Source organism: Rhinoraja longicauda, chromosome 19 (assembly GCF_053455715.1).
Source record: "Rhinoraja longicauda isolate Sanriku21f chromosome 19, sRhiLon1.1, whole genome shotgun sequence".
Lineage (NCBI taxonomy): Eukaryota > Metazoa > Chordata > Chondrichthyes > Rajiformes > Arhynchobatidae > Rhinoraja > Rhinoraja longicauda.
In genome coordinates, this window is record NC_135971.1 from 32094670 (window position 1) to 32118261 (window position 23592).

The 23592-nt window shown below is 47.2% G+C and overlaps 1 protein-coding gene across 1 annotated transcript in view; it reads left to right on the plus strand.

The window, feature by feature from the left end:
- Positions 1–23592, plus strand: part of LOC144602948 (uncharacterized) — an 80013-nt gene that overhangs the window by 21788 nt on the left and 34633 nt on the right. The window contains exon 8 of the mRNA XM_078416070.1: positions 6749–6955. Coding sequence (XP_078272196.1) covers positions 6749–6955 — 207 coding nt within the window. The remainder of the gene's footprint in view (positions 1–6748; positions 6956–23592) is intronic.

A 23592-nucleotide genomic window follows, 5' to 3' on the forward strand; every position in this document is an offset into this window, starting at 1 on the left:
CTCACTGTGATGGAAGGCCACAATGTCTTTCCCTTCTCCTGCCGTCTTCTCCTGCAGTCAGGCTGTTGCAGGCCGCGCCGGACGGTCCGCAGCGGGCAGAGTCAAAGGCGAGTCGCAGCCGCTCCCGCAGCCTCCGAAGACGGCTGGCTCCGCCGATGATAAGTCCGATCCGGGGCGGGCGAACACGCTGCTGCTGTTGCTGCACGTCGAGGCGGTCGGGGCTCCCGATATTGAAGCCCCCACCGAGCAGAGAAAAATCCCGCGGCCTATTTTAGGCCGCGCCGGACGGTGAAATGTCCGCGACCCAAGCCCCGCGACCCGGGGCGGGCGAACCCGCTGCCGGACCTCCCGATGTCGGCATCCACGCGGCCCGAGCCTAAGGCGGGTCGCAGCCTCCGCAGACGGCCGGCTCTGCTGATGGTAAGTCCATCCAATTAAAAGGATGTCAGAATATTATTTGCTTATCTTCAGTTTCGAAGAGTGATCTGGTTCGGGTACTGAGATGATTTACAAGGATATTGCCAGGGCTCGAGGGTCCGGACTATCGGGGTAGAGGTTGAGAAGACTGGGTCTCAAAGCCTTGGAGAACAGGTGGATGAAGGGTGATCTTAAAGAGGTGTATAAAATCATGAGAGGAATAGATCGGGTAGACGCACAGAGCCTCTTGCCCAGAGTAGGAAAATCAAGGTCCAGAGGACATAGGTTTAAGGTGAAGGGGAAAAGAGGAATAGGATTCTGATAGGTAACTTATTCTACATTAAGGGTGGTGGGTGTATGGAACGAGCTGCGAGTGGGGGTAGTTGAGGCAGGGACTACCCCAACTTTAAACAAAAAACAGACAGCTACATGGATAGGACAGGGTTGGAGGGATATGGGCTAAACACAGGCAGGTGGGATGAGTGTAACTGGGCTATGTTGTGCCGAAGGACCTGTTTCCACTCTGTATGATCCTAGAACATAAGGGACTCTTACAAGGAATGGCAGATGCTGGAATCTTTAGCAAAACACAAAGTGCTAGTGGAACTCAATGGATTAGGTAGCATCTGTGGGGGGGGGGGGAATAGACAGGCAATGGTTCAGTTTGGGGGCCTTTGGTACAGAGCGTAGCAAGTCGAATGTAAGGATGATGTTGAGCTACTTGGCTGTTATCAGGCAACTGAATCATCCTACCACAACCAGCGGGCAGCGCTGAACTACTATCTACCTCTTTGATGTCCCTCGAACTATGCTGGCTTTACCTTGCACTAAACGTTATACCTTTACACTGTAAATTGATTGATTGTAATCATATGTTGCCTTTCTGCTGACGGGTTAGCACGCAGCAAAAAGCTTTTCACTGCATCTTGGTACACTTGACAATAAACTAAGCTGAACTGGCTGATATGAATTATACATGAGGCTCACAGACATTAAAAAAATATGTAACGATCGAACCTGAAGCAATGCATTGAAAAGAAATGCCTTCACGCATTGCTGATGGGTCCACTGTAGAACATCTGTGATGCCGAGAACATCATTCCGTGAACTGGTCACTCTACATTGACTGGTAGCACCGAGACAATAGACAATAGGTGCAGGAGGAGGCCATTCGGCCCTTCGAGCCAGCACCGCCATTCAATGTGATCATGGCTGATCATTCTCAATCAGTACCCCGTTCCTGCCTTCTCCCCATACCCCCTGACTCCGCTATCCTTAAGAGCTCTATCCAGCTCTCTCTTGAATGCATTCAGAGAATTGGCCTCCACTGCCTTCTGAGGCAGGGAATTCCACAGATTCACAACTCTCTGACTAAAAAAGTTTTTCCTCATCTCTGTTCTAAATGGCCTACCCCTTATTCTTAAACTGTGGCCCCTTGTTCTGGACTCCCCCAACATTGGGAACATGTTTCCCGCCTCTAACGTGTCCAACCCCTTAATAATCTTATATGTTTCGATAAGATCCCCTCTCATCCTTCTAAATTCCAGTGTATACAAACCTAGTCGCTCCAGTCTTTCAACGTACGACAGTCCCGCCATTCCGGGAATTAACCTAGTAAACCTACGCTGCACGCCCTCAATAGCAAGAATATCCTTCCTCAAATTTGGAGACCAAAACTGCACACAGTACTCCAGGTGCGGTCTCACTAGGGCCCTGTACAACTGCAGAAGGACCTCTTTGCTCCTATACTCAACTCCTCTTGTTATGAAGGCCAACATTCCATTGGCTTTCTTCACTGCCTGCTGTACCTGCATGCTTCCTTTCAGTGACTGATGCAGTAGGACACCCAGATCACGTTGTACGTCCCCTTTTCCTAACTTGACACCATTCAGATAATAATCTGCCTTCCTATTCTTACCACCAAAGTGGATAACCTCACACTTATCTACATTAAACTGCATCTGCCATGCATCCGCCCACTCACACAACCTGTCCAAGTCACCCTGCAACCTCATAGCATCTTCCTCACAGTTCACACTGCCACTAAGAGCGATACCTGAACACCACGTTCACCAGGGGGGTGATGGTGCAGTGGTGTTATCTCTGGGTTAATGACATAATATGTCAGGGCAGGGTTCGAATCCCACCGTAGCACATGGTGCTAAATTAAAAAATATGAAGAAATATTAGGGCGCAGCGGTAGAGTCGCTGCCTTACAGCGCTTGCAGCACCATTGAATCCGGTTCAATCCCAACTACGGGTGCTGTCTGTACGGAGTTTGTACATTTTCCCCCAGACCACGTGGGTTTTCTCCGAGATCTTTGGTTTCCTCCCACAGTTCAAAGACGAACAATATTTGCTTGGTGTATGTGTAAATTGTCCCGAGTGTGTGCAGGACAGTGTTAATGTTGGGAAATAACTGCGGACTCGGTGGGCCGAAGGGCCTGTTTCCGGGCTGTATCTCCAAACGACACTAAATGAATTGTGGAAATAAAGTTATACTTTTTATCAAAACCATTGGTTCCATCCGATACTTTAATCTCCTGTAGAAAGGAAATATGCCATGCTTAACGGCTTTGGCTATTCATTATGGTTGGGTCTTCATTGCACTCTGCAGCCATTGAATTCCAATAAACCTCGAGGAAACAGCAGACAACGGAGGCAGGTAGTGTGGGGAGGATAAAGCTTAGTTCAGAGGTACAGCACGGAAGCAGGCCCTTCGGCCCACCAAGTCCGCGACGACCAGCGATCCTCGCACATTAGCATTATCCCAAACACTGGGGACAATTTCCAATTATACCAAGTCAATTAACCCACAAACCTATCCGTCTTTGGAGTGTGGGGGTGAAACCGGAGCACCCGGAGAAAACTCACGCAGGTCACGGGGAGAACGTACAAACTCCGTACTGACAGCCCCCTGAGGTAGGATCGAACCCGGGTCTCTGGTGCGGGTAAGGCAGCAACTCTACCACTGCGCCACCGTGTAGGGGCGATTGTGGACAGGTAGTGTAGAGAACCGGTAGCATAGGGGACAGGTGGTGTAGGAAACGGGTGCATATATGTGGTGTAGGAGCCGAAGTGTACACGGCAGGTAGTTCAATGGCCTTCAAAGTATGAGACAGGTAGTGGAAGGGAGAGTAGTGTTGGGGACAGGTGGTGTCGGGACAGGTAGTGTAGGGGACAGTTAATGTAGACAACAGGTAGTGTCGGACAGAGGTAGTGCAGGAGAGAGTAAGTTGCAGGGACAGGTAGTGGAGGGAAGAGGGTGTGTGGTGATCAGGTAGTGTAGATAACAGGTACTGTAAAGGACAGGTTGTGTTGGGGATGGTAGCATATTGGACAGGTAGTGTATGGGACAGGTGTGGCCAGGTGGTGTAGTGGATAGGTAGTGTAGGGGACAGGTGTGGACAAGTAGTGTAGGGGACAGTTAGTGTAGAGGACAGTTTGTCGAGGAGACAGGTGTGGGCAGGTAGTGGAGGGGACAGGTGTGGCCAGGTGGTGTAGTGAACAGGTACTGTACAGGACAAGTTGTGCAGAGGGTGGGGGTCCCTCTACACAGGGATTCTGCCCCTCTCCATCGGGGACCTGGGGTGGAGGGTATTGCACCGAGGAGTCCCCTGCAACCTGTTCCTCACGCGGTTCACAGACTCACCAGTCGCCTGCCACTTTTGCGGGTTGGAAGAGTCTGTGTACCACGTGTACATGGAGTGTGTGAGTCTGTGTACCACGTGTACATGGAGTGTGTGAGTCTGTGTACCACGTGTACATGGAGTGTGTGAGTCTGTGTACCACGTGTACATGGAATGTGTGAGGTTGCAGCCCCTGTTCCAATATCTAAAGGGGCTGCTCCTTGCTTTTTGGCTGCACTTTTCACCCACCATTCCCATCTTTGGACACCCTTTGCATAGGGGAGAGGGCAGGGCCGAAGATGTCCTTGTTGGGTTGCTCCTGGGCCTGGCCAAGCTGGCCATCCGCGAGTCACGGCGCCAGGCGGAAGAGGGCTCTGCCCGAGCCAGCTGCCTACCCCTTTTCCGGGGTTACATCCGCGCAGGGCCGTCTTAACGCATGGGCCTGATGGGCACTTGCCCGGGGGCTCACGAGCATAGGGGCCCCATGCTGATCTGTGTATGTTAAGTGACTTGCAATAAATAAATACTACTTTAAAAATGTAGGTTCAATAAGTGCTTTTTTCGCAACATTTCCGGTCACTAAGTGCTTCTCACAGCGATCTGTAATTGCTTTTCGCAACAATGTAGCACCCTAAGTCCATCGCTAAGTGCTTTTCGCTAAGTGCTTTTCGCCGGCACGACAGGGGGGGGCTGGTAGGGAAAGGGGGGTGGGGGAGAGTAACGGTAGGGGCCCCAGTACACTGCTTTGCCCGGGGGCCCATAATGCTGTAAAAACGGCCCTGCATCCGCGCCCGGGTGGTGTTGGAGAGGTACTACACGCTGTCCACGGGCACCCTGGGGGATTTCCAGGACCGCTGGGCACCGCGGGGGGATTGGATGCAGGTAGTGTGACTCCCCCAACATTGGGAACATGTTTCCTGCCTCTAACATGTCCAACCCCTTAAAATCGCTGAAAAAACCTGGTCTCAACCCTGACACCCCAAACAACTTCAGACCAATCTCCAACCTCAGGGTTGAGACCAGGTTTTTTCAGCGATTTTGAGGGATGGCGGGACGATGCCAGTGGACACGGAGGAGTTTATTGTTGCAGTGATAAGTGGAGAGAGAGCAGGAAGGCAGGCCTTGACAAAGCTGGAGGGGATGGGGTCCAGAGAGCAGGTGGCAGTTTTTATTCCTGTGAAGAGGTCAGAGAGGTCGGTGGTGGAAACTGGGGAGAACTGAGACAGGGGTTGGCAGGATAAGGGGAGCAGGTGGTTTAAGGGGGAGCAGGTGGTTTGAGGGGGAGCAGGTGCGTTGGTGGTTAAGGAGCTGTAGATGCTGTCTATTTTGCTTTGGAATAATGAAAGGAAAGTGGTGCATTTGTCAACTGTGAATGATTGGGAGATGGTGTCCAGGGGGCTGAGGAGTTTGTTTATTGTAGAGAAGAGTGCTTTTGGGTTTCCGGAGCCAGAGTGAATTATTTGAGAGTAGTAGGTGGAGTGGGCGCGGGAGAGGGCATCTTTGTAGTGCTGCAAGTGGTCTTTGTAGGCTTGGGAGTGAATTGTGAGACCTGTTTTGTTGCGGAGTCTTTCAAGTTGGCGGGCACGGGTTTTCATCAGGCGGAGTTCAGAGGTAAACCAGGGAGCAGAGTGGGTGAAGGAAACTGTTTTGGTTTTTATAGGTGCAAGCTGGTCGAGGCAGGAGGAGAGAGTGTGGTTGTAGTAGTCAGTGAGGTCAGAGGGGCTGTGGAGGTCAACGAAGGGAGAGGCGGACATTATTTCAGAGAGGGAGGATGAGAGCGAGGTAGGTGAAACAGAGTTCAGCTTACGGAAGTTGATTTTGCGTTTTTGCCTTGGAGCTGGGGTGGGAATGTTGACGGACATGGTGATGGCTAAGTGGTCGGAGAGGGTGGGGTCGGAGCCAGAGAGGTGATGTAGATTTAGTCCAGTAGAGCAGACAAGGTCCAGAATGCGCCCACGGTTATGGGTGGGAAAATTGACGTGTTGAGTGAGGTTAAAGCAGTTGAGTATTTCAGTGAAGTCAGCGGTTATTGTGGAGTCAGTGGAGTCCATATGGATGTTGAAATCACCGAGGAGGAGGATTGAGGGGGAGAGAGAACAGAACTGGGTCAGAAAGTCGGAGAAGTCAGAAAGGAATGATGGGTGTGGTTTGGGAGGGCGGTAGACAACTGCCATGACTAATTGTGTGTGGCCAGAGAGTTTGAAAGCCAGGTGTTCAAATGAAGGAGCAGATGAGATGGAGATGAGGCTGATCTTGAAGTCCTGTCGGTGTATTACGGCAATCCCACCACCTCGGCCCTCCGAGCATGGTTTATTGATGTAGGAGTATCTGTTGGGTGTAGTGAGGTTGAGTGAGAGGTAATCCAGAGGTTGTTGCCAGGTTTCAGTCAGACAGAGGAAGTCCAGTTTATTTTCCAGGATGAAGTCATTCAGAATGTGGTTTTTATTGTTGAGGGACCGGGTATTGAACAGAGTAAGCTTCATATTGCTTTGTATGGTGCGGATGGACGGGTGATTTTGCCAGGGCTTGCAGACAGGAGGCGCGCTCGTGTGTGTTGTTGTGATGACGTAATCGACGGGTGGAAGTCCGCTCAGCTGACCAGAGTGTAGGGATGGAGTGACCTGTCTGGGAGTAAACAAACTGACCGGAGCCTCTGTGGATGTATCTGGGTTGTCGTAGAAGTCCGTGGTTTTGGATGACAGATGCATGGCGGAGTGGAGTGGTTGTTGAGTTGGAGAAGCCTCGCGGCGAAGTACCTCAGTGCCATGCCAGGCAGGAGCGAAGGAGCACAGAGCCCGGAGAAGTTAGCCGGCAGCCGCGGGCTAGCTGACCAAAGCGTCAGGCACAACAGGCTGATCCAGAGCATGGCATGTGAGGAGGACCGAGGAATGAAGATGAGCAGCCTGAGGGTTAATAGGGAGCTGAGGACGTGCAGGCAGAGGAGGCAGCCGGGCAGCTGTTAGCGTTAGCAACTAGCGAGTAACCTGCAGCTCGATGACTGCAGCGGTGGCTAGCAGGGAGCTAGCTAGCTGTCCAGGTAACCCACAGGAGAGCAGTCCAAGCCAGCAAAGACAGGAGCACAGACAGGAGTGAGAAGTCCAGGGGTGCGGAGGCAGCGGAGGCAGCGGTGGAAGAGCTGGGCAGATGATGCCTCTGTTGTTCCACAGACTGCTGGGTATGGCAGGCATTTTTTGTTTTTGTTGCAGATTTCCAGCAGCTGCAGCTTTTTGCTTCAATCCCCCCACTCTCGTCTCCCTTTAAACATCTGGAGACCTTCTTTGTGCCCTTTAAGGTGCCAAGGATCAGGAGTGTTACAGAATAGTCGAAAGGGAAGGACAAACAATGGGTATGTCACTATCTACATTTGTATCAATAGCAAAACTGTAAAGGGAGGTGAGGGTCTTGCAACATCAACTTAAAGAGCTGGGTCACAGATTAAAAGGTGTTTTATTATCATATATCCTGAAAGGGAATAATGAAAATAATGTTTCTGTGCTGTATCTCTAAGTCTAAGAAAGTCTGTCAAAATTCTTCTTTGCAGCAGCACAACAGATATAGAGACATAGAAACATAGAAAGTAGGTGCAGGAATAGGCCATTCGGCCCTTCGAGCCTGCACCGCCATTCAATATGATCATGGCTGATCATCCAACTCAGTATCCCGTACCTGCCTTCTCTCCATACCCCCTGATCCCTTTAGCCACAAGGGCCACATCTAACTCCCTCTTAAATATAGCCAATGAACTGGCCTCAACTACCTTCTGTGGCAGAGAATTCCACAGATTCACCACTCTCTGTGTGAAAAAAAACTTTCTCATCTCGGTCCTAAAAGACTTCCCCCTTATCCTTAAACTGTGACCCCTTGTTCTGGACTTCCCCAACATCGGGAACAATCTTCCTGCATCTAGCCTGTCCAACCCCTTAAGTATTTTGTAAGTTTCTATAAGGTCCCCCCTCAATCTTCTAAATTCCAGCGAGTACAAGCCGAGTCTATCCAGTCTTTCTTCACATGAAAGTCCTGCCATCGCAGGAATCAATCTGGTGAACCTTCTCTGTACTCCCTCTATGGCAAGAATGTCTTTCCTCAGATTAGGAGACCTAAACTGTACGCAATACTCCAGGTGTGGTCTCACCAAGGCCCTGTACAACTGCAGCAGATACAGTAAATATAGTACTCTGTTAACTGCACAATAAACAACTAAAAAAGTTAAAAAGACAAACAAACAATAACAGTGCAAAGACAAAAACAATGTCCCAAGTCTATGTAGTTCAGAGCTTATTTGGAGGTTGTAGTGTTTAATAGCCTGGTAGTTGTAGGGAACAAGTTTCTCCTGAATCTAGATATTACAGTTTTCAAGCTCCTGTACCTTCCTCCTGATGGCAGGAGTGAAATGAGAGTGTGGCCATGGTGGTGTGTGTCTCAGGTGATGCTGGGTGTATTTTTGAGGCTGCACTCCTGTGGATAGATCCCTTCAATGGTGGGAAGGCCAGTACCCGTGACTTGGACAGGTTGTGTGAGTGGGCGGATACATGGCAGATGCAGTTTAATGTAGATAAGTGTGAGGTTATTCACTTTGGAAGTAAGAATAGAAAGGCAGATTATTATCTGAATGGTGTCAAGTTAGGAAGAGGGGATGTTCAACGAGATCTGGGTGTCCTAGTGCATCAGTCACTGAAAGGAAGCATGCAGGTACAGCAGGCAGTGAAGAAAGCAAATGGAATGTTGGCCTTCATAACAAGAGGAGTTGAGTATAGGAGCAAAGAGGTCCTTCTACAGTTGCACCGGGCCCTGGTGAGACCGCACCTGGAGGACTGTGTGCAGTTTTGGTCTCCAAATTTGAGGAAGGATATTCTTGCTATTGAGGGCGTGCAACGTAGGTTCACTAGGTTAATTCCCGGAATGGCGGGACTGTCGTATGTTGAAAGGCTGGAGCAATTAGGCTTGTATACACTGGAATTTAGAAGGATGAGGGGGGAATCTTATTGAAACATATAAGATAATTAGGGGATTGGACACATTAGAGGCAGGAAACATGTTCCCAATGTTGGGGGAGTCCAGAGCAAGGGGCTACAGTTTAAGAATAAGGGGTAGGCCATTTAGAACGGAGATGAGGAAGAACTTTTTCAGTCAGAGAGTGGTGAAGGTGTGGAATTCTCTGCCTCAGAAGGCAGTGGAGGCCAGTTCGTTGGATGCTTTCAAGAGAGAGCTGGATAGAGCTCTTAAGGATAGCGGAGTGAGGGGGTATGGGGAGAAGGCAGGAACGGGGTACTGATTGAGAGTGATCAGCCATGATCGCATTGAATGGCGGTGCTGGCTCGAAGGGCTGAATGGCCTCATCCTGCACCTATTGTCTATTGTCTACCCGTGATGGACTGGGCAGTGTTTACCACTCTTTGCAGCCTTCTTCAATCCTGGGCATTCAAGTTGTCAAACCAGGACGTGTTGCAACCAATCAATATGCTCTTTACTGTAAACCTGTAGAAGTTCTACAGCGTATTTGTTAACCAGATGCTGGTGTACCAAGGAAAGACACAAAATTCTGGAGTAATTTAGCTGGACAGTTAATTTAGTTTAGCTTATAATCATGTGTACTGAGCTACAGTGCGAAGCTTTTTGTTGAGTGCTGTCGAGACAGTGGAAAGACTATACAGGATTACAATGGATCCATCCAGGGCGCGCAAACACAGGATTAGGGAATAACTTTTAGCACAAGATGAAGTCCAGTAAAGTCCAATTAAAGATAGTCTGAGGATTTCCAATGAAATAGATGGTGGCTCAGGACTGCTCTTTAGTTGATAAGATCACGGTTCAATATAGTTTAGTGTAGAGGTACAGCTTCGGCCTACCGCAACTTTGTAAGTGCCCTTTACGGGCCACTATTTAGATACCAAGCAAAGAATTTCACTGTGACTTGTCATGTGAAAGTATTCATTCACTGAGTCTGCACTGACCAGTGGTCCCTGCATATTAACACTATCCTACACACACTCGGGACCACTTACACTTATACCAAGCCAATTACCCTACAAACCCGTGTGTCTTTGGAGAGTGGGAGGAAACCGAATATCTCGGAGAAAACCCACGCAGGTCACGGGAAGAATGTTTTAAACTCTGTACAGACGGCATTGAAATTTTGTTCGGTATTTATACCGAATGACAATAAAGTTCTGTTATACTGTTATCGTTAGGATTGAATCTTGTTCTCTGGCGCTGTAAGGCATTAACTCTACCACGATGACACCATGCCGCCCAATTGCCTGATAACTCCTGGGAAGAAATTGTCCCTGGAGAACGTGGATAGGTGACATTTAGGGGTCGGGACCCTTCAGGCTCTGGCTTAGCTCTGCTGCCACCTTCCACTGGGTACAAGAAGGGCAAGGGGGTGGCAGGTCTAATGATTGTGTGGTGAGTGGTATGTGGAAGGCAATTGTAGGTTTTATACTAAAGGAACCACTTCTGGGGCAAGTGTGACTTTTACAAGCTGGACAGCTTGCTGCAGTCATGCCAACCTCCATAGTGTCCCTTTTATCCCCCCCCCCCCCCCCCACCCCGTTCCCCTTCCTTCCTTCCTTCCCCTTCCACCTGCTTCCCTTCCACCAGCTTCCACATTTCACTTCTCCTTTCAGAGCACCACAGCAGTGCCTCCGGTAGAGCCATTGCCCTTGTTGTGCCAGAGGCGCAGGTTCGATCCTGAATTTGGGTGCTGTCTGTGCAGAGTTTGCACGTTCTCTCTCTGACCGTGTGGGATTCCCCTCAGTGCCCCGGTTTCCTCCCACATCCCAAAGACAGGCGAGTTTGGAGTTTAATTACCCGTAGTGGGATAAGATAGAACTTGTGTGAACCTTATGATCAGTGGTTGGCGTGGACTTGTTGGGCCGAAGGGCGGGTTTCCAAGCTAAACTCTAAATGCTTCTTCTGTTGTCTGACAACTTGTCGTCCACTTTTCACCTCTAGCCTTTGTCACTTGCTCCACCCATCTCCCCCTCACCTGTATCCACCTATCACTTTCCACGCTTTGTTCTACCCCATCTCTCTTTTCTAGCTTTCTCCCTCATACTCCCATCAGCCTGAAGAAGGATCCTGACTCGAAACATTGTCCGTCCATTCCCTCCACAGTTGCTGCCTGAACCACTGAGTTCCTCCAGCACTTTGTGCTTTGCTCGGGATTCCAGCATCTGCAGTTCCTTGTATCTACACCTGAACTGGAATTGTCGAAAGGGAAGGACAAACAATGGGTATGTCACTATCTACATTTGTATCAATAGCAAAACTGTAAAGGGAGGTGAGGGTCTTGCAACATCAACTTAAAGAGCTGGGTCACAGATTAAAAGGTAGGGTAGTATTTTCTGGTGGAAACAAGGAACTACAGACCAAGAGTCAAGAGTTAAGAGTGTTTTATTATCATATATCCTGAAAGGGAATAATGAAAATAATGTTTCTGTGCTGTATCTCTAAGTCTAAGAAAGTCTGTCAAAATTCTTCTTTGCAGCAGCACAACAGATATAGAGACATAGAAACATAGAAACTAGGTGCAGGAATAGGCCATTCGGCCCTTCGAGCCTGCACCGCCATTCAATATGATCATGGCTGATCATCCAACTCAGTATCCCGTACCTGCCTTCTCTCCATACCCCCTGATCCCTTTAGCCACAAGGGCCACATCTAACTCCCTCTTAAATATAGCCAATTAACTGGCCTCAACTACCTTCTGTGGCAGAGAATTCCACAGATTCACCACTCTCTGTGTGAAAAAAAACTTTCTCATCTCGGTCCTAAAAGACTTCCCCCTTATCCTTAAACTGTGACCCCTTGTTCTGGACTTCCCCAACATCGGGAACAATCTTCCTGCATCTAGCCTGTCCAACCCCTTAAGCATTTTGTAAGTTTCTATAAGGTCCCTCCCAATCTTCTAAATTCCAGTGAGTACAAGCCGAGTCTATCCAGTCTTTCTTCACATGAAAGTCCTGCCATCGCAGGAATCAATCTGGTGAACCTTCTCTGTACTCCCTCTATGGCAAGAATGTCTTTCCTCAGATTAGGAGACCTAAACTGTACGCAATACTCCAGGTGTGGTCTCACCAAGGCCCTGTACAACTGCAGCAGATACAGTAAATATAGTACTCTGTTAACTGCACAATAAACAACTAAAAAAGTTAAAAAGACAAACAAACAATAACAGTGCAAAGACAAAAACAATGTCCCAAGTCTATGTAGTTCAGAGCTTATTTGGAGGTTGTAGTGTTTAATAGCCTGGTAGTTGTAGGGAACAAGTTTCTCCTGAATCTAGATATTAAAGTTTTCAAGCTCCTGTACCTTCCTCCTGATGGCAGGAGTGAAATGAGAGTGTGGCCATGGTGGTGTGTGTCTCAGGTGATGCTGGGCGTATTTTTGAGGCTGCACTCCTGTGGATAGATCCCTTCAATGGTGGGAAGGCCAGTACCCGTGACTTGGACAGGTTGTGTGAGTGGGCGGATACATGGCAGATGCAGTTTAATGTAGATAAGTGTGAGGTTATTCACTTTGGAAGTAAGAATAGAAAGGCAGATTATTATCTGAATGGTGTCAAGTTAGGAAGAGGGGATGTTCAACGAGATCTGGGTGTCCTAGTGCATCAGTCACTGAAAGGAAGCATGCAGGTACAGCAGGCAGTGAAGAAAGCAAATGGAATGTTGGCCTTCATAACAAGAGGAGTTGAGTATAGGAGCAAAGAGGTCCTTCTACAGTTGCACCAGGCCCTGGTGAGACCGCACCTGGAGGACTGTGTGCAGTTTTGGTCTCCAAATTTGAGGAAGGATATTCTTGCTATTGAGGGCGTGCAACGTAGGTTCACTAGGTTAATTCCCGGAATGGCGGGACTGTCGTATGTTGAAAGGCTGGAGCAATTAGGCTTGTATACACTGGAATTTAGGATGAGGGGGGATCTTATTGAAACATATAAGATAATTAGGGGATTGGACACATTAGAGGCAGGAAACATGTTCCCAATGTTGGGGGAGTCCAGAACAAGGGGCTACAGTTTAAGAATAAGGGGTAGGCCATTTAGAACGGAGATGAGGAAGAACTTTTTCAGTCAGAGAGTGGTGAAGGTGTGGAATTCTCTGCCTCAGAAGGCAGTGGAGGCCAGTTCGTTGGATGCTTTCAAGAGAGAGCTGGATAGAGCTCTTAAGGATAGCGGAGTGAGGGGGTATGGGGAGAAGGCAGGAACGGGGTACTGATTGAGAGTGATCAGCCATGATCGCATTGAATGGCGGTGCTGGCTCGAAGGGCTGAATGGCCTCCTCCTGCACCTATTGTCTATTGTCTACCCATGATGGACTGGGCAGTGTTTACCACTCTTTGCAGTCTTCTTCAATCCTGGGCATTCAAGTTGTCAAACCAGGACGTGTTGCAACCAATCAATATGCTCTTTACTGTAAACCTGTAGAAGTTCTAGAGCGTATTTGTTAACCAGATGCTGGTGTACCAAGGAAAGACACAAAATTCTGGAGTAATTTAGCTGGACAGTTAATTTAGTTTAGCTTATAATCATGTGTACTGAGCTACAGTGCGAAGCTTTTTGTTGAGTGGTAACGAGACAGTGGAAAGACTATACAGGATTACAATGGATCCATCCAGGGCGCGCAAACACAGGATTAGGGAATAACTTTTAGCACAAGATGAAGTCCAGTAAAGTCCAATTAAAGATAGTCTGAGGATTTCCAATGAAATAGATGGTGGCTCAGGACTGCTCTTTAGTTGATAAGATCACGGTTCAATATAGTTTAGTGTAGAGGTACAGCTTCGGCCTACCGCAACTTTGTAAGTGCCCTTTACGGGCCACTATTTAGATACCAAGCAAAGAATTTCACTGTGAGTTGTCACATGTGAAAGTATTCATTCACTGAGTCTGCACTGACCAGTGGTCCCTGCATATTAACACTATCCTACACACACTCGGGACCACTTACACTTATACCAAGCCAATTACCCTACAAACCCGTGTGTCTTTGGAGAGTGGGAGGAAACCGAATATCTCGGAGAAAACCCACGCAGGTCACGGGAAGAATGTTTTAAACTCTGTACAGACGGCATTGAAATTTTGTTCGGTATTTATACCGAATGACAATAAAGTTCTGTTATACTGTTATAGTTAGGATTGAATCTTGTTCTCTGGCGCTGTAAGGCATTAACTCTACCACGATGACACCATGCCGCCCAATTGCCTGATAACTCCTGGGAAGAAATTGTCCCTGGAGAACGTGGATAGGTGACATTTAGGGGTCGGGACCCTTCAGGCTCTGGCTTAGCTCTGCTGCCACCTTCCACTGGGTACAAGAAGGGCAAGAGGGTGGCAGGTCTAATGATTGTGTGGTGAGTGGTATGTGGAAGGCAATTGTAGGTTTTATACTAAAGGAACCACTTCTGGGGCAAGTGTGACTTTTACAAGCTGGACAGCTTGCTGCAGTCATGCCAACCTCCATAGTGTCCCTTTTATCCCCCCACCCCCCCCCCCCACCCCGTTCCCCTTCCTTCCTTCCTTCCCCTTCCACCTGCTTCCCTTCCACCAGCTTCCACATTTCACTTCTCCTTTCAGAGCACCTCAGCAGTGCCTCCGGTAGAGCCATTGCCCTTGTTGTGCCAGAGACGCAGGTTCGATCCTGAATTTGGGTGCTGTCTGTGCAGAGTTTGCACGTTCTCTCTCTGACCGTGTGGGATTCCCCTCAGTGCCCCGGTTTCCTCCCACATCCCAAAGACAGGCGAGTTTGGAGTTTAATTACCCGTAGTGGGATAAGATAGAACTTGTGTGAACCTTATGATCAGTGGTTGGCGTGGACTTGTTGGGCCGAAGGGCGGGTTTCCAAGCTAAACTCTAAATGCTTCTTCTGTTGTCTGACAACTTGTCGTCCACTTTTCACCTCTAGCCTTTGTCACTTGCTCCACCCATCTCCCCCTCACCTGTATCCACCTATCACTTTCTACGCTTTGTTCTACCCCATCTCTCTTTTCTAGCTTTCTCCCTCATACTCCCATCAGCCTGAAGAAGGATCCTGACTCGAAACACTGTCCGTCCATTCCCTCCACAGTTGCTGCCTGAACCACTGAGTTCCTCCAGCACTTTGTGCTTTGCTCGGGATTCCAGCATCTGCAGTTCCTTGTATCTACACCTGAACTGGAATTGGACCAACATCCTTACCGAAGTTTTACCTGTGCTGCTTGGGAAGGTGTAAACTATTTTGACCATAACACCATAAGATATAGGAGCAGAATTAGGCCATTCAGCCCATCAAGTCTTTTCCGCCATTCTCCTCCATCATGGCTGATCTTTCCCTCTCAATCCTATTCTACTTCCGTCTCACTGTAACCTATCATGCCCTTTCTGACTAAGAACCTACCCAATAACACCGGCCTCCACAGGCGTCTATGATAATTAATTCCACAGATTCACCATCCACCGGCTAAAGAAATTCCTCCTCGTGTCGAATCTGAAGGCACGCCCTTTTATTCTGAGGCTGTGTCCTCTGGATCGAGATGTTACTGGAAACATCCTCTCCACACCCACGCTATCTAGGCATTTCATTATCTGATAGGTTTCAATAAGATCCCCCCCACCCCTCATCCTTCTAAACTCCAGTGAGTACAGGCCCAGAGGCATCAAACGCTCCACATATGTTAACCCAAACATTCCCGGGATCATTCTCGTAAACGTCCGCCGTTCTCTCTCCAACACAAGCACATCCTTCCTCAGATATGGGGCCCAAAACTGCTCACATTATTCCTAATGTGACCTCACCAGCGCCTGACAAAGCCTCAGCATTTGATCCTTGCTTTTATATTCTAGTCCCCTTGAAATGAGTTTGCCTTTCCATCAATTTGGAGACACGAGAAACCGCAGATGCCGGTTTACAAAAGAGAAACATACCAAGAGCTGGAGTAACTCAGCAGGCCGGGCAGCATCAGTGGAGGGAATTGATCCATGTTCGACAGAGATGCTGCCTAAAGGGTGAGTTACTCCAGCACTTTGTCTTTAAAATAATTTGGCAAGGGAATGGGTTACAGAGTGCTGAGGGGGAGGGGGGGATGGGGGGGGGGGGGGGGGAGGGATTAACAGGAAGCACAGTCAGTAATTGCAGGGAAACTAATTCAGTCCAGTCAGCAATTGCAGGGAAACTAATTCAGTCCAGTCAGCAATTGCAGGGAAACTAATTCAGTCCAGTCAGCAGAGTGAACACAAGTGTGGTACAGTGCCTGCAAGGAATGCAAAGCTAAATCACAGTCATTGTAATACAAGGTGTCTGACTAGGTAGATTGATTTGGGCGTCGATTAACACAAAGGATTATGACGTCGTTGCTATCATGGAGACATTGCTGAGAGCAGGGAAGGATTGGCAGCTCGACATTTCCACACTACAGACTGTTCAGGCATGACAGGAGTGGCGGTGGAGGCAGATAATGACATTTAAGAGGCTTTTAGACAACTTCCTGAAAATGCAGGGAACAGGGGGAGATACGGAGCACTTGCAGACAGAGGGAGGAGGAACGTGATAGCATGATAAAATAAGGAAGTATTAGATGTTTTCGTGGGTTTACAGATGACTAGTCCCCCACGCCTTTTAAGATTTATCACCGGCTGCTTCAGATTTTAGACTTTAGAGATACTGCACAGAAACTGCACGGAAACAGGCCCTTCGGCCAACCGAGTCCATGCCGACCAGCGATCGTACTCTAGCATTATCCTACGCACTAGGGACAATTTACAATTTTACCGAAGCCAATTAACCTACAAACGTGTGCATCTTTGGCGTGTGGCAGAGCAAGCGGAGAAAACCCACGCGGTCACGGGGAGAAGGTACAAAACTCCATGCAGACAGAACCCGCAGTCAGAATCGTACGCGGGTCTCTGGCGGTGTAAGGCAGCAGCTCTACCACTGCCTCACTGAGCGGCCCCCTTGCCTCCCATGTGCTGCTATGGGAGGTAAGGGAAGAGACAGTGACTTATATACCTTTAAGAAACAAGGTATTGCAGTTGCTGGATTACAATTAAAAAAATACAACGTACTGGAGTAAATCAGCAGGTCTGGCCACATCTCTCGAGAATACCTTTGCTGCCCACACCTGAGGTACCAAAGATTGGGAGATGCCACTCTATCTCCAGGTCCCTCAGGTCGGCTGACTTGGGGCTACTCACTATCCCGCGGTCTAGGCTTAAGCTCAGGGGTGACCGCGCTTTTGCAGTTGCAGCTCCTAGGCTGTGGAACAGCATCCCTCTCCCCATCAGAACTGCCCCCTCCATCGACTCATTTAAGTCCAGGCTCAAAACATATTTCTACTCCCTAGCGTTTGAGGCCCTCTGAGGGGGCGCTGTGAACTGTTTATGTATGTGCTGTTATGGTTGTGTGCCATTGTATGTTCGTTCTTGGTACCTGAACTGATGTACAGCACTTTGGTCAACGTGGGTTGTTTTTAAATGTGCTACACAAATAAAATTGACTTGACTTGACTCTCTCACCTTAAAGCCATGTCATAAGGTCATAAGATGTAGGAATAGAAGTAGTTCTGTGGCAATGAATTCCACAGATTCACCACCCGCTGACTACAGAAATTTCTCCTCATCTCCTTCCTAAAAGAACGCCCTTTAATTCTGATGCTATGACGTCTAGTTTTAAACTCTCCCACTAGTGGAAACATCCTCTCCACGTGCACTCTATCCAAGCCTTTCACTATTCTATATGTTTCAATGAGGTCCCCCCTCATTCTTCTAAACTCCAGTGATTACAGGCCCAGTACTGACAATCGCTCATCATAGGTGAACCCAGGGCCGTCTTAACGCATGGGCCTGATGGGCACTTGCCCGGGGCCCCACGAGCATAGGGGCCCCATGCTGATCTGTGTATGTTAAGTGACTTGCAATAAATAAATACTACTTTAAAAATGTAGGTTCAATAAGTGCTTTTTTCGCAACATTTTCCATCCCTAAGTGCTTCTCACAGCGATCTGTAAGTGCTTTTTGCAACAATGTAGCATCCTAAGTCCATCGCTAAGTGCTTTGCGCATGATGGTGACCAACTGTACAGGTGAACGTTCTTTTTCAAGACTGAAACATAAAAAATCAGCGTCGTAGCACAATGGGGCAGCATCGTTTGAACTGGCTTTCACTCATGTGCATGGAAAATGACATCCTAAAGACCATTGACTTCAAGCCAATAATAAAGCAATTCTCTGCAAAGAAATGCCGCAAATGCTTGTTATAATAAGAAATTCGTAGTAATTTGATACTGTGACATCTAATCTGTATGGCTTACTGAGTATTATTGTATTTTTCAAGCCTCGTGTATTGTTTAAATGTTTATCATGTTGATTAGTTGTTTGCTGTACAGCATGTTTTTAATGTTTCAACACCGATTTTGTTGGAAGTGCCAATAAAATAAATATATGTTTAATTTTATCGACCATTTACATTTTTATTCCTGTGAGTAGTTGTCGTAGGGGCCCCAGTACACTGCTTTGCCCGGGGCCCATAATGCTGTAAAGACGGCCCTGGGTGAACCGACTAATTCCTTGGATCATTCTTGTCAACCTCTCCTGGAACTACTCCAGAGCCAGCACATCCTTCCTCAGATACGGTATGTTGCCCAAAATTGCTCACAATATTCCAAATGCGTCCTTACCAGCACCTTATAGAGCCTCAGCATTATGTCCCTGTTTTTGTATACAAGCCCTCTTGAAATAAATGCCAGCATTTATTTTCCTTCCTTTACTACTGGTGTCCTCTGGTGTTTGAAACGTCCACACTGGGAAAAAGTTTTAGACAGTCTCATCTATCTAGAACACAGAATAATGCAGCAAAGTAACAGGCCCTGTGGCCCACAATGTCTGTGCTAAGCATGATGCCAAGGCCAAGCCTTATCTGCCTGCAAATAATCCATATCCTTCCACTCCCTGCATATCCATGAACACAACCAAATATCTCTTAAAATGCCACTACCGTATCTGCCTGCACCACCACCCCCAGCAGCACATTCATAACTTTTTACGTTCAGGGGGCAGAATTAGGCCATTCGGCCTATCAAGTCTACTCCGCCAATCAATCGTGGCTGATCTATCTTTCCCTCTCAACCGCATTCTCTTGCCTTTTCCCCTTAACACCTGACACCCTTACTAATCAACTCCAGGCACTCACCACTCTCTGTGTCAGACAATAACTGCAGATGTTGGTACAAATCGAAGGTATTTATTCACAAAATGCTGGAGTAACTCAGCAGGTCAGGCATCATCTCAGGAGAGAAGGAATGGGTGACGTTTCGGGTCGAGACCCTTCTTCAAAACACTTGCCCCTTTTACCTTGAGAATTTGATTTTTCCACTCTGGGGAAAAGATTCTTTCCGTCTACCCCATCTACGCCTCTCATCATTTTATGTATTTTTGTCAATCCTCCCCTCAACCTCCAGCATTCCAGAGAAAACAATCCACATTTGCCCAACCTCTCCTTATAGCTAACACCCTCTAATCCGGGCAACATTCTGGTAAATTTCCTCTGTACCCTCCCCGAAGACTCCACTTCCATGCTGTAATGGGGCGACCAGAACAGCGTGCAATACTTCAAATGCAGCCGAACCAAACTCTTATAAGGCTGCAGCTTAACTGACTTGCTGTGTTCTTCGGCTGTTGCTTGTTGTCCCTTTCACCAGATACCACTTTTGCATCTTGATCGATTTAAAGCTACAACATGGAAACAGCCTTCCAGCCCACTGAGTCCACACCGACCATTGATTCCCATTCACACTCGCTCTATGTTATCCCACTTTCTCATCCATTCCCTGCAGTTTAGGGGCAATTTAAAGAGGCCAATTAACCTACAAACCTTTCTTTCCCTCCCTCCCACTCCCTTGACCCGCTAATTAACCTTGCATTGGTTTCTCCCCACCACCCCCCCCCACCCCTTCCCTTGAATTGGATAAATAATTAACTACTTTAAAATATATATTTTTATTAGAGATACAGCAGGCCACCAAGGGCGGCACGGTAGCGCAGCAGTAGAGTTGCTGCTTTACAGCGAATGCAGCGCCGGAGACTCAGGTTCGATCCTGACTGCGGGTACTGCACTGTAAGGAGTTTGTACGTTCTCCCCGTGACCTGCATGGGTTTTCTCCGAGATCTTCGGTTTCCTCCCACACTCCAAAGACGTACAGGTATGTAGGTTAATTGGCTGGGTAAATGTAAAAATTGTCCCTAGTGGGTGTAGGATAGTGTTAGTGTACGGGGATCGCTGGGCGGCACGGACTTGGTGGGCCGAAAAGGCCTGTTTCCGGCTGTATATATATGATATGATAAGTCCGCACACTCACACTATCCTTCACACACAAGGACAAATTACACTTACACCAAGCCAATTAATCTACAAACCTGTACGTCTTTGGAGTGTGGGAGGAAACCGAAGATCTCAGAGAAATCCCACGTGGTCAAGGTGAGATTGTACAAACTCCGTATAGACAGCACCCGTAGTCAGGATCAAACCCGGGTCTCCGGCACTGTAAGCGGGCAATCCTAGCACTGCGCCACCGTGCCACCCCCTGTTCTACCCGTGGCTTTCACAATTCGTAACTCTTTATCCTTTTTGGGATTACGCCATTCTTTTCGTCTCTGGCCTTTGTCCAACAATCTGCATATCGGACAACCCCCTTGCCTGTAATCACCCATTACCGGCCACACTCTATCCTGCCCTTGCTCTGTTCCTGCATTCTTACCTGCCCCCATTGCAATCAGTCTGAAGAAGGAGTCCTAAACGGAAACATCACCTATCCATGTTCTCCAGAGACACCTCGTAACCTGCTGAGTGCAGTTTTAGTTTAGCTTATTTTTTATTTTTTTATATGCAAAATATTTTTATTCAGAACAGATTTAAATGACGTAGCAATGAATGTGCAGATGTACATTTTAAATAAATCAACACAAAGAAGAAAAGAGACATGTTAATAGGAAACACTCAAATAATACACAAAAGAAAAATACAAGAATATACAGACACATAAACGAAATAGAAATAATTAAAAAAAAATAGTAATGCAAAACCCCAAGAATCTAACCATACCATCAGTCACACACCCCACCCACCCCGCCCTAGCTAATTAAGCATGACGAGTGCACCTACACATAACAAACCAGCCCTTAGTCCGGCAGAACCTGCAAGTTTCATTTCATTTCATTTCATTTCATTTTATTTTATTTCGAACATGTTAAAAGACATCAATTAAAAAACAAAATAAACAAAAAAACAGAAGAAATACAAGGAATTTCATCCATTACTTAACATGTGCGAAAAGGAGTAGGAAGAAGTGTGAACTTATTTAATCCTACCCCCATTTCCTAATCAATATTTATCAAGTATTGTCTATAATAACTAATACCTAAAATACATATATAACTACATATATACTCACTCACCCCTACACTCATATGAATATACCTATTTACACAATAATGTCTATATTAACTACATCTGATATATATACATACATTAGGCCAATCATATATATACATATACCCGACCATTTACATACAAAATATAAATACAAATATAGTCACCCACCCGTATAATAAGTCAGATATTAATACAAAAATACTCATACACCCTTATACACCCTTGGCGGCACGGTAGCACAGCGGTAGAGTTGCTGCTTTACAGCGAATGCAGCGCCGGAGACTCAGGTTCGATCCTGACTACGGGTGCTGTACTGTAAGGAGTTTGTACGTTCTCCCCGTGACCTGCGTGGGTTTTCTCCGAGATCTTCGGTTTCCTCCCACACTCCAAAGACGTACAGGTATGTAGGTTAATTGGCTGGGTAAATGTAAAAATTGTCCCTAGTGGGTGTAGGATAGTGTTAATGTACGGGGATCACTGGGCGGCACGGACTTGGTGGGCCGAAAAGGCCTGTTTCCGGCTGTATATATATGATATGATATGATATGTTCATATAGATATACTTATTTAAATAATGATGTGTTATTATATGTAGACCCCTGGTGACTGTTAATCCCCCTCCTCACTGTACCTAGAAAAAATCATATGTTTATATTTGTTTTTAAACTGGATGATGTTTGAACATTGTTTTAATTCTGCATTCATTCTGTTCCATAGCTTTACTCCACTGATTGATATAGAAAATCTTTTCATTGTTGTTTGAGTATTGCGAATCTTGAAATTTAATGTTCCCCTTAAATTATACCCCCCCCTCTCTTTCATAAAACATTTCCTGTAAGTTATTGGTAGCAAATTGTTTCTCACTTTGTACATGAATTGAGCTGTTTGATATGATGAAAAGTCTGTGAAGTATGATGAAAAAGGTTGCCATTTGTGAAAAAAATTATCAGTACATCCCCTCAATGTATATTTAATTTTCTCAAGTTTAAGAAAAAACACTGCATCTTTGAGCCACTGGGACACAGTGGGAGGGTTAGGAGATTTCCACTGTAGGAGCAGGCGACGTCTGGCTATTAAAGATGTAAACTTAATAATTTCTTTTTGCACAGAGTTTAATTGACCTGACTCGTCCGGGGTCCCAAAGATAACTATCAATGGACAAGCCTGTAGATGTATTCCCATTGCAGTAGACATTATATTACAGCAGCCGGACCAAAAATTATGTATTCGTGGACGTAAGATTTATGAGGATGTTGCCAGGACTAGAGGGTGTGAGCTATAGGGACAGGTTGAGTAGGCTGGGTCTCTATTCCTTGGAGTGCAGGAGAAAGAGGGGTGGTCTTAATGAGGTGTATAAAATCATGAGAGGAATAGGTCGGGTGAATGCACAGAATCTCTTGCCCAGAGTAGGGAATCGAAAACCAGAGGACATAGGTGAAAGGGAAAAGATTCAATAGGAATCTGAGGGGTAACTTTTTCACACAAAGGGTGGTGGGTGTGTGGAACGAGCTGCCAGAGGTGCTCTGGTTTTCATATCCTAAAGACGTGTGAGTTTGTAGTTAAAACACACCCAGTGTGGAAGGTGAGTAAATTGCCCCTCGTGTGATGAGAAAGTGGAATAACTTAGATCTCGTGTTAACGGTTGGCGTGGACCCAGTAGGGCAAAGGCCTTGTTTCCATGCTGTAACTCAAATCCAGTTTTGGGCAAGCAGCGATTTCAGGCTCAACACCAGTTAACGATCCAGGGGCAAAAATTCTCGTGATAATATTCAAGAGAAGTTTTGACGAAGTCCCAACAAAATGGGCAGTGGTTTGACCCAGGGCAAGAGGGATGTCGGGTGAATGGGAAGGACGTGGGCAGGGGAGAGGCGAGGGAAAGGGGAAGAATTAGAGGGAGCCCACCCTGGGTGTGGCAGAGCACATGGTGGGCGAGTCACAGAGTGGTACAGCATGGAAACAGGCCGTTCGGCCCACCACGTTCATGTTGATCTGTGGCCACCAATTAGAATCAATCCCAATCCCCCAGCAATCGATCCCAAGCTTTCAAGGTGATTCCAGAGCATCTCCATACACTTCTTAAACGCTGTCAGTGACTCTGGTTCCACCTCTCCCTGTTGTGGTGTGTTCCAGCTAGTCACCACACTCTAGCTG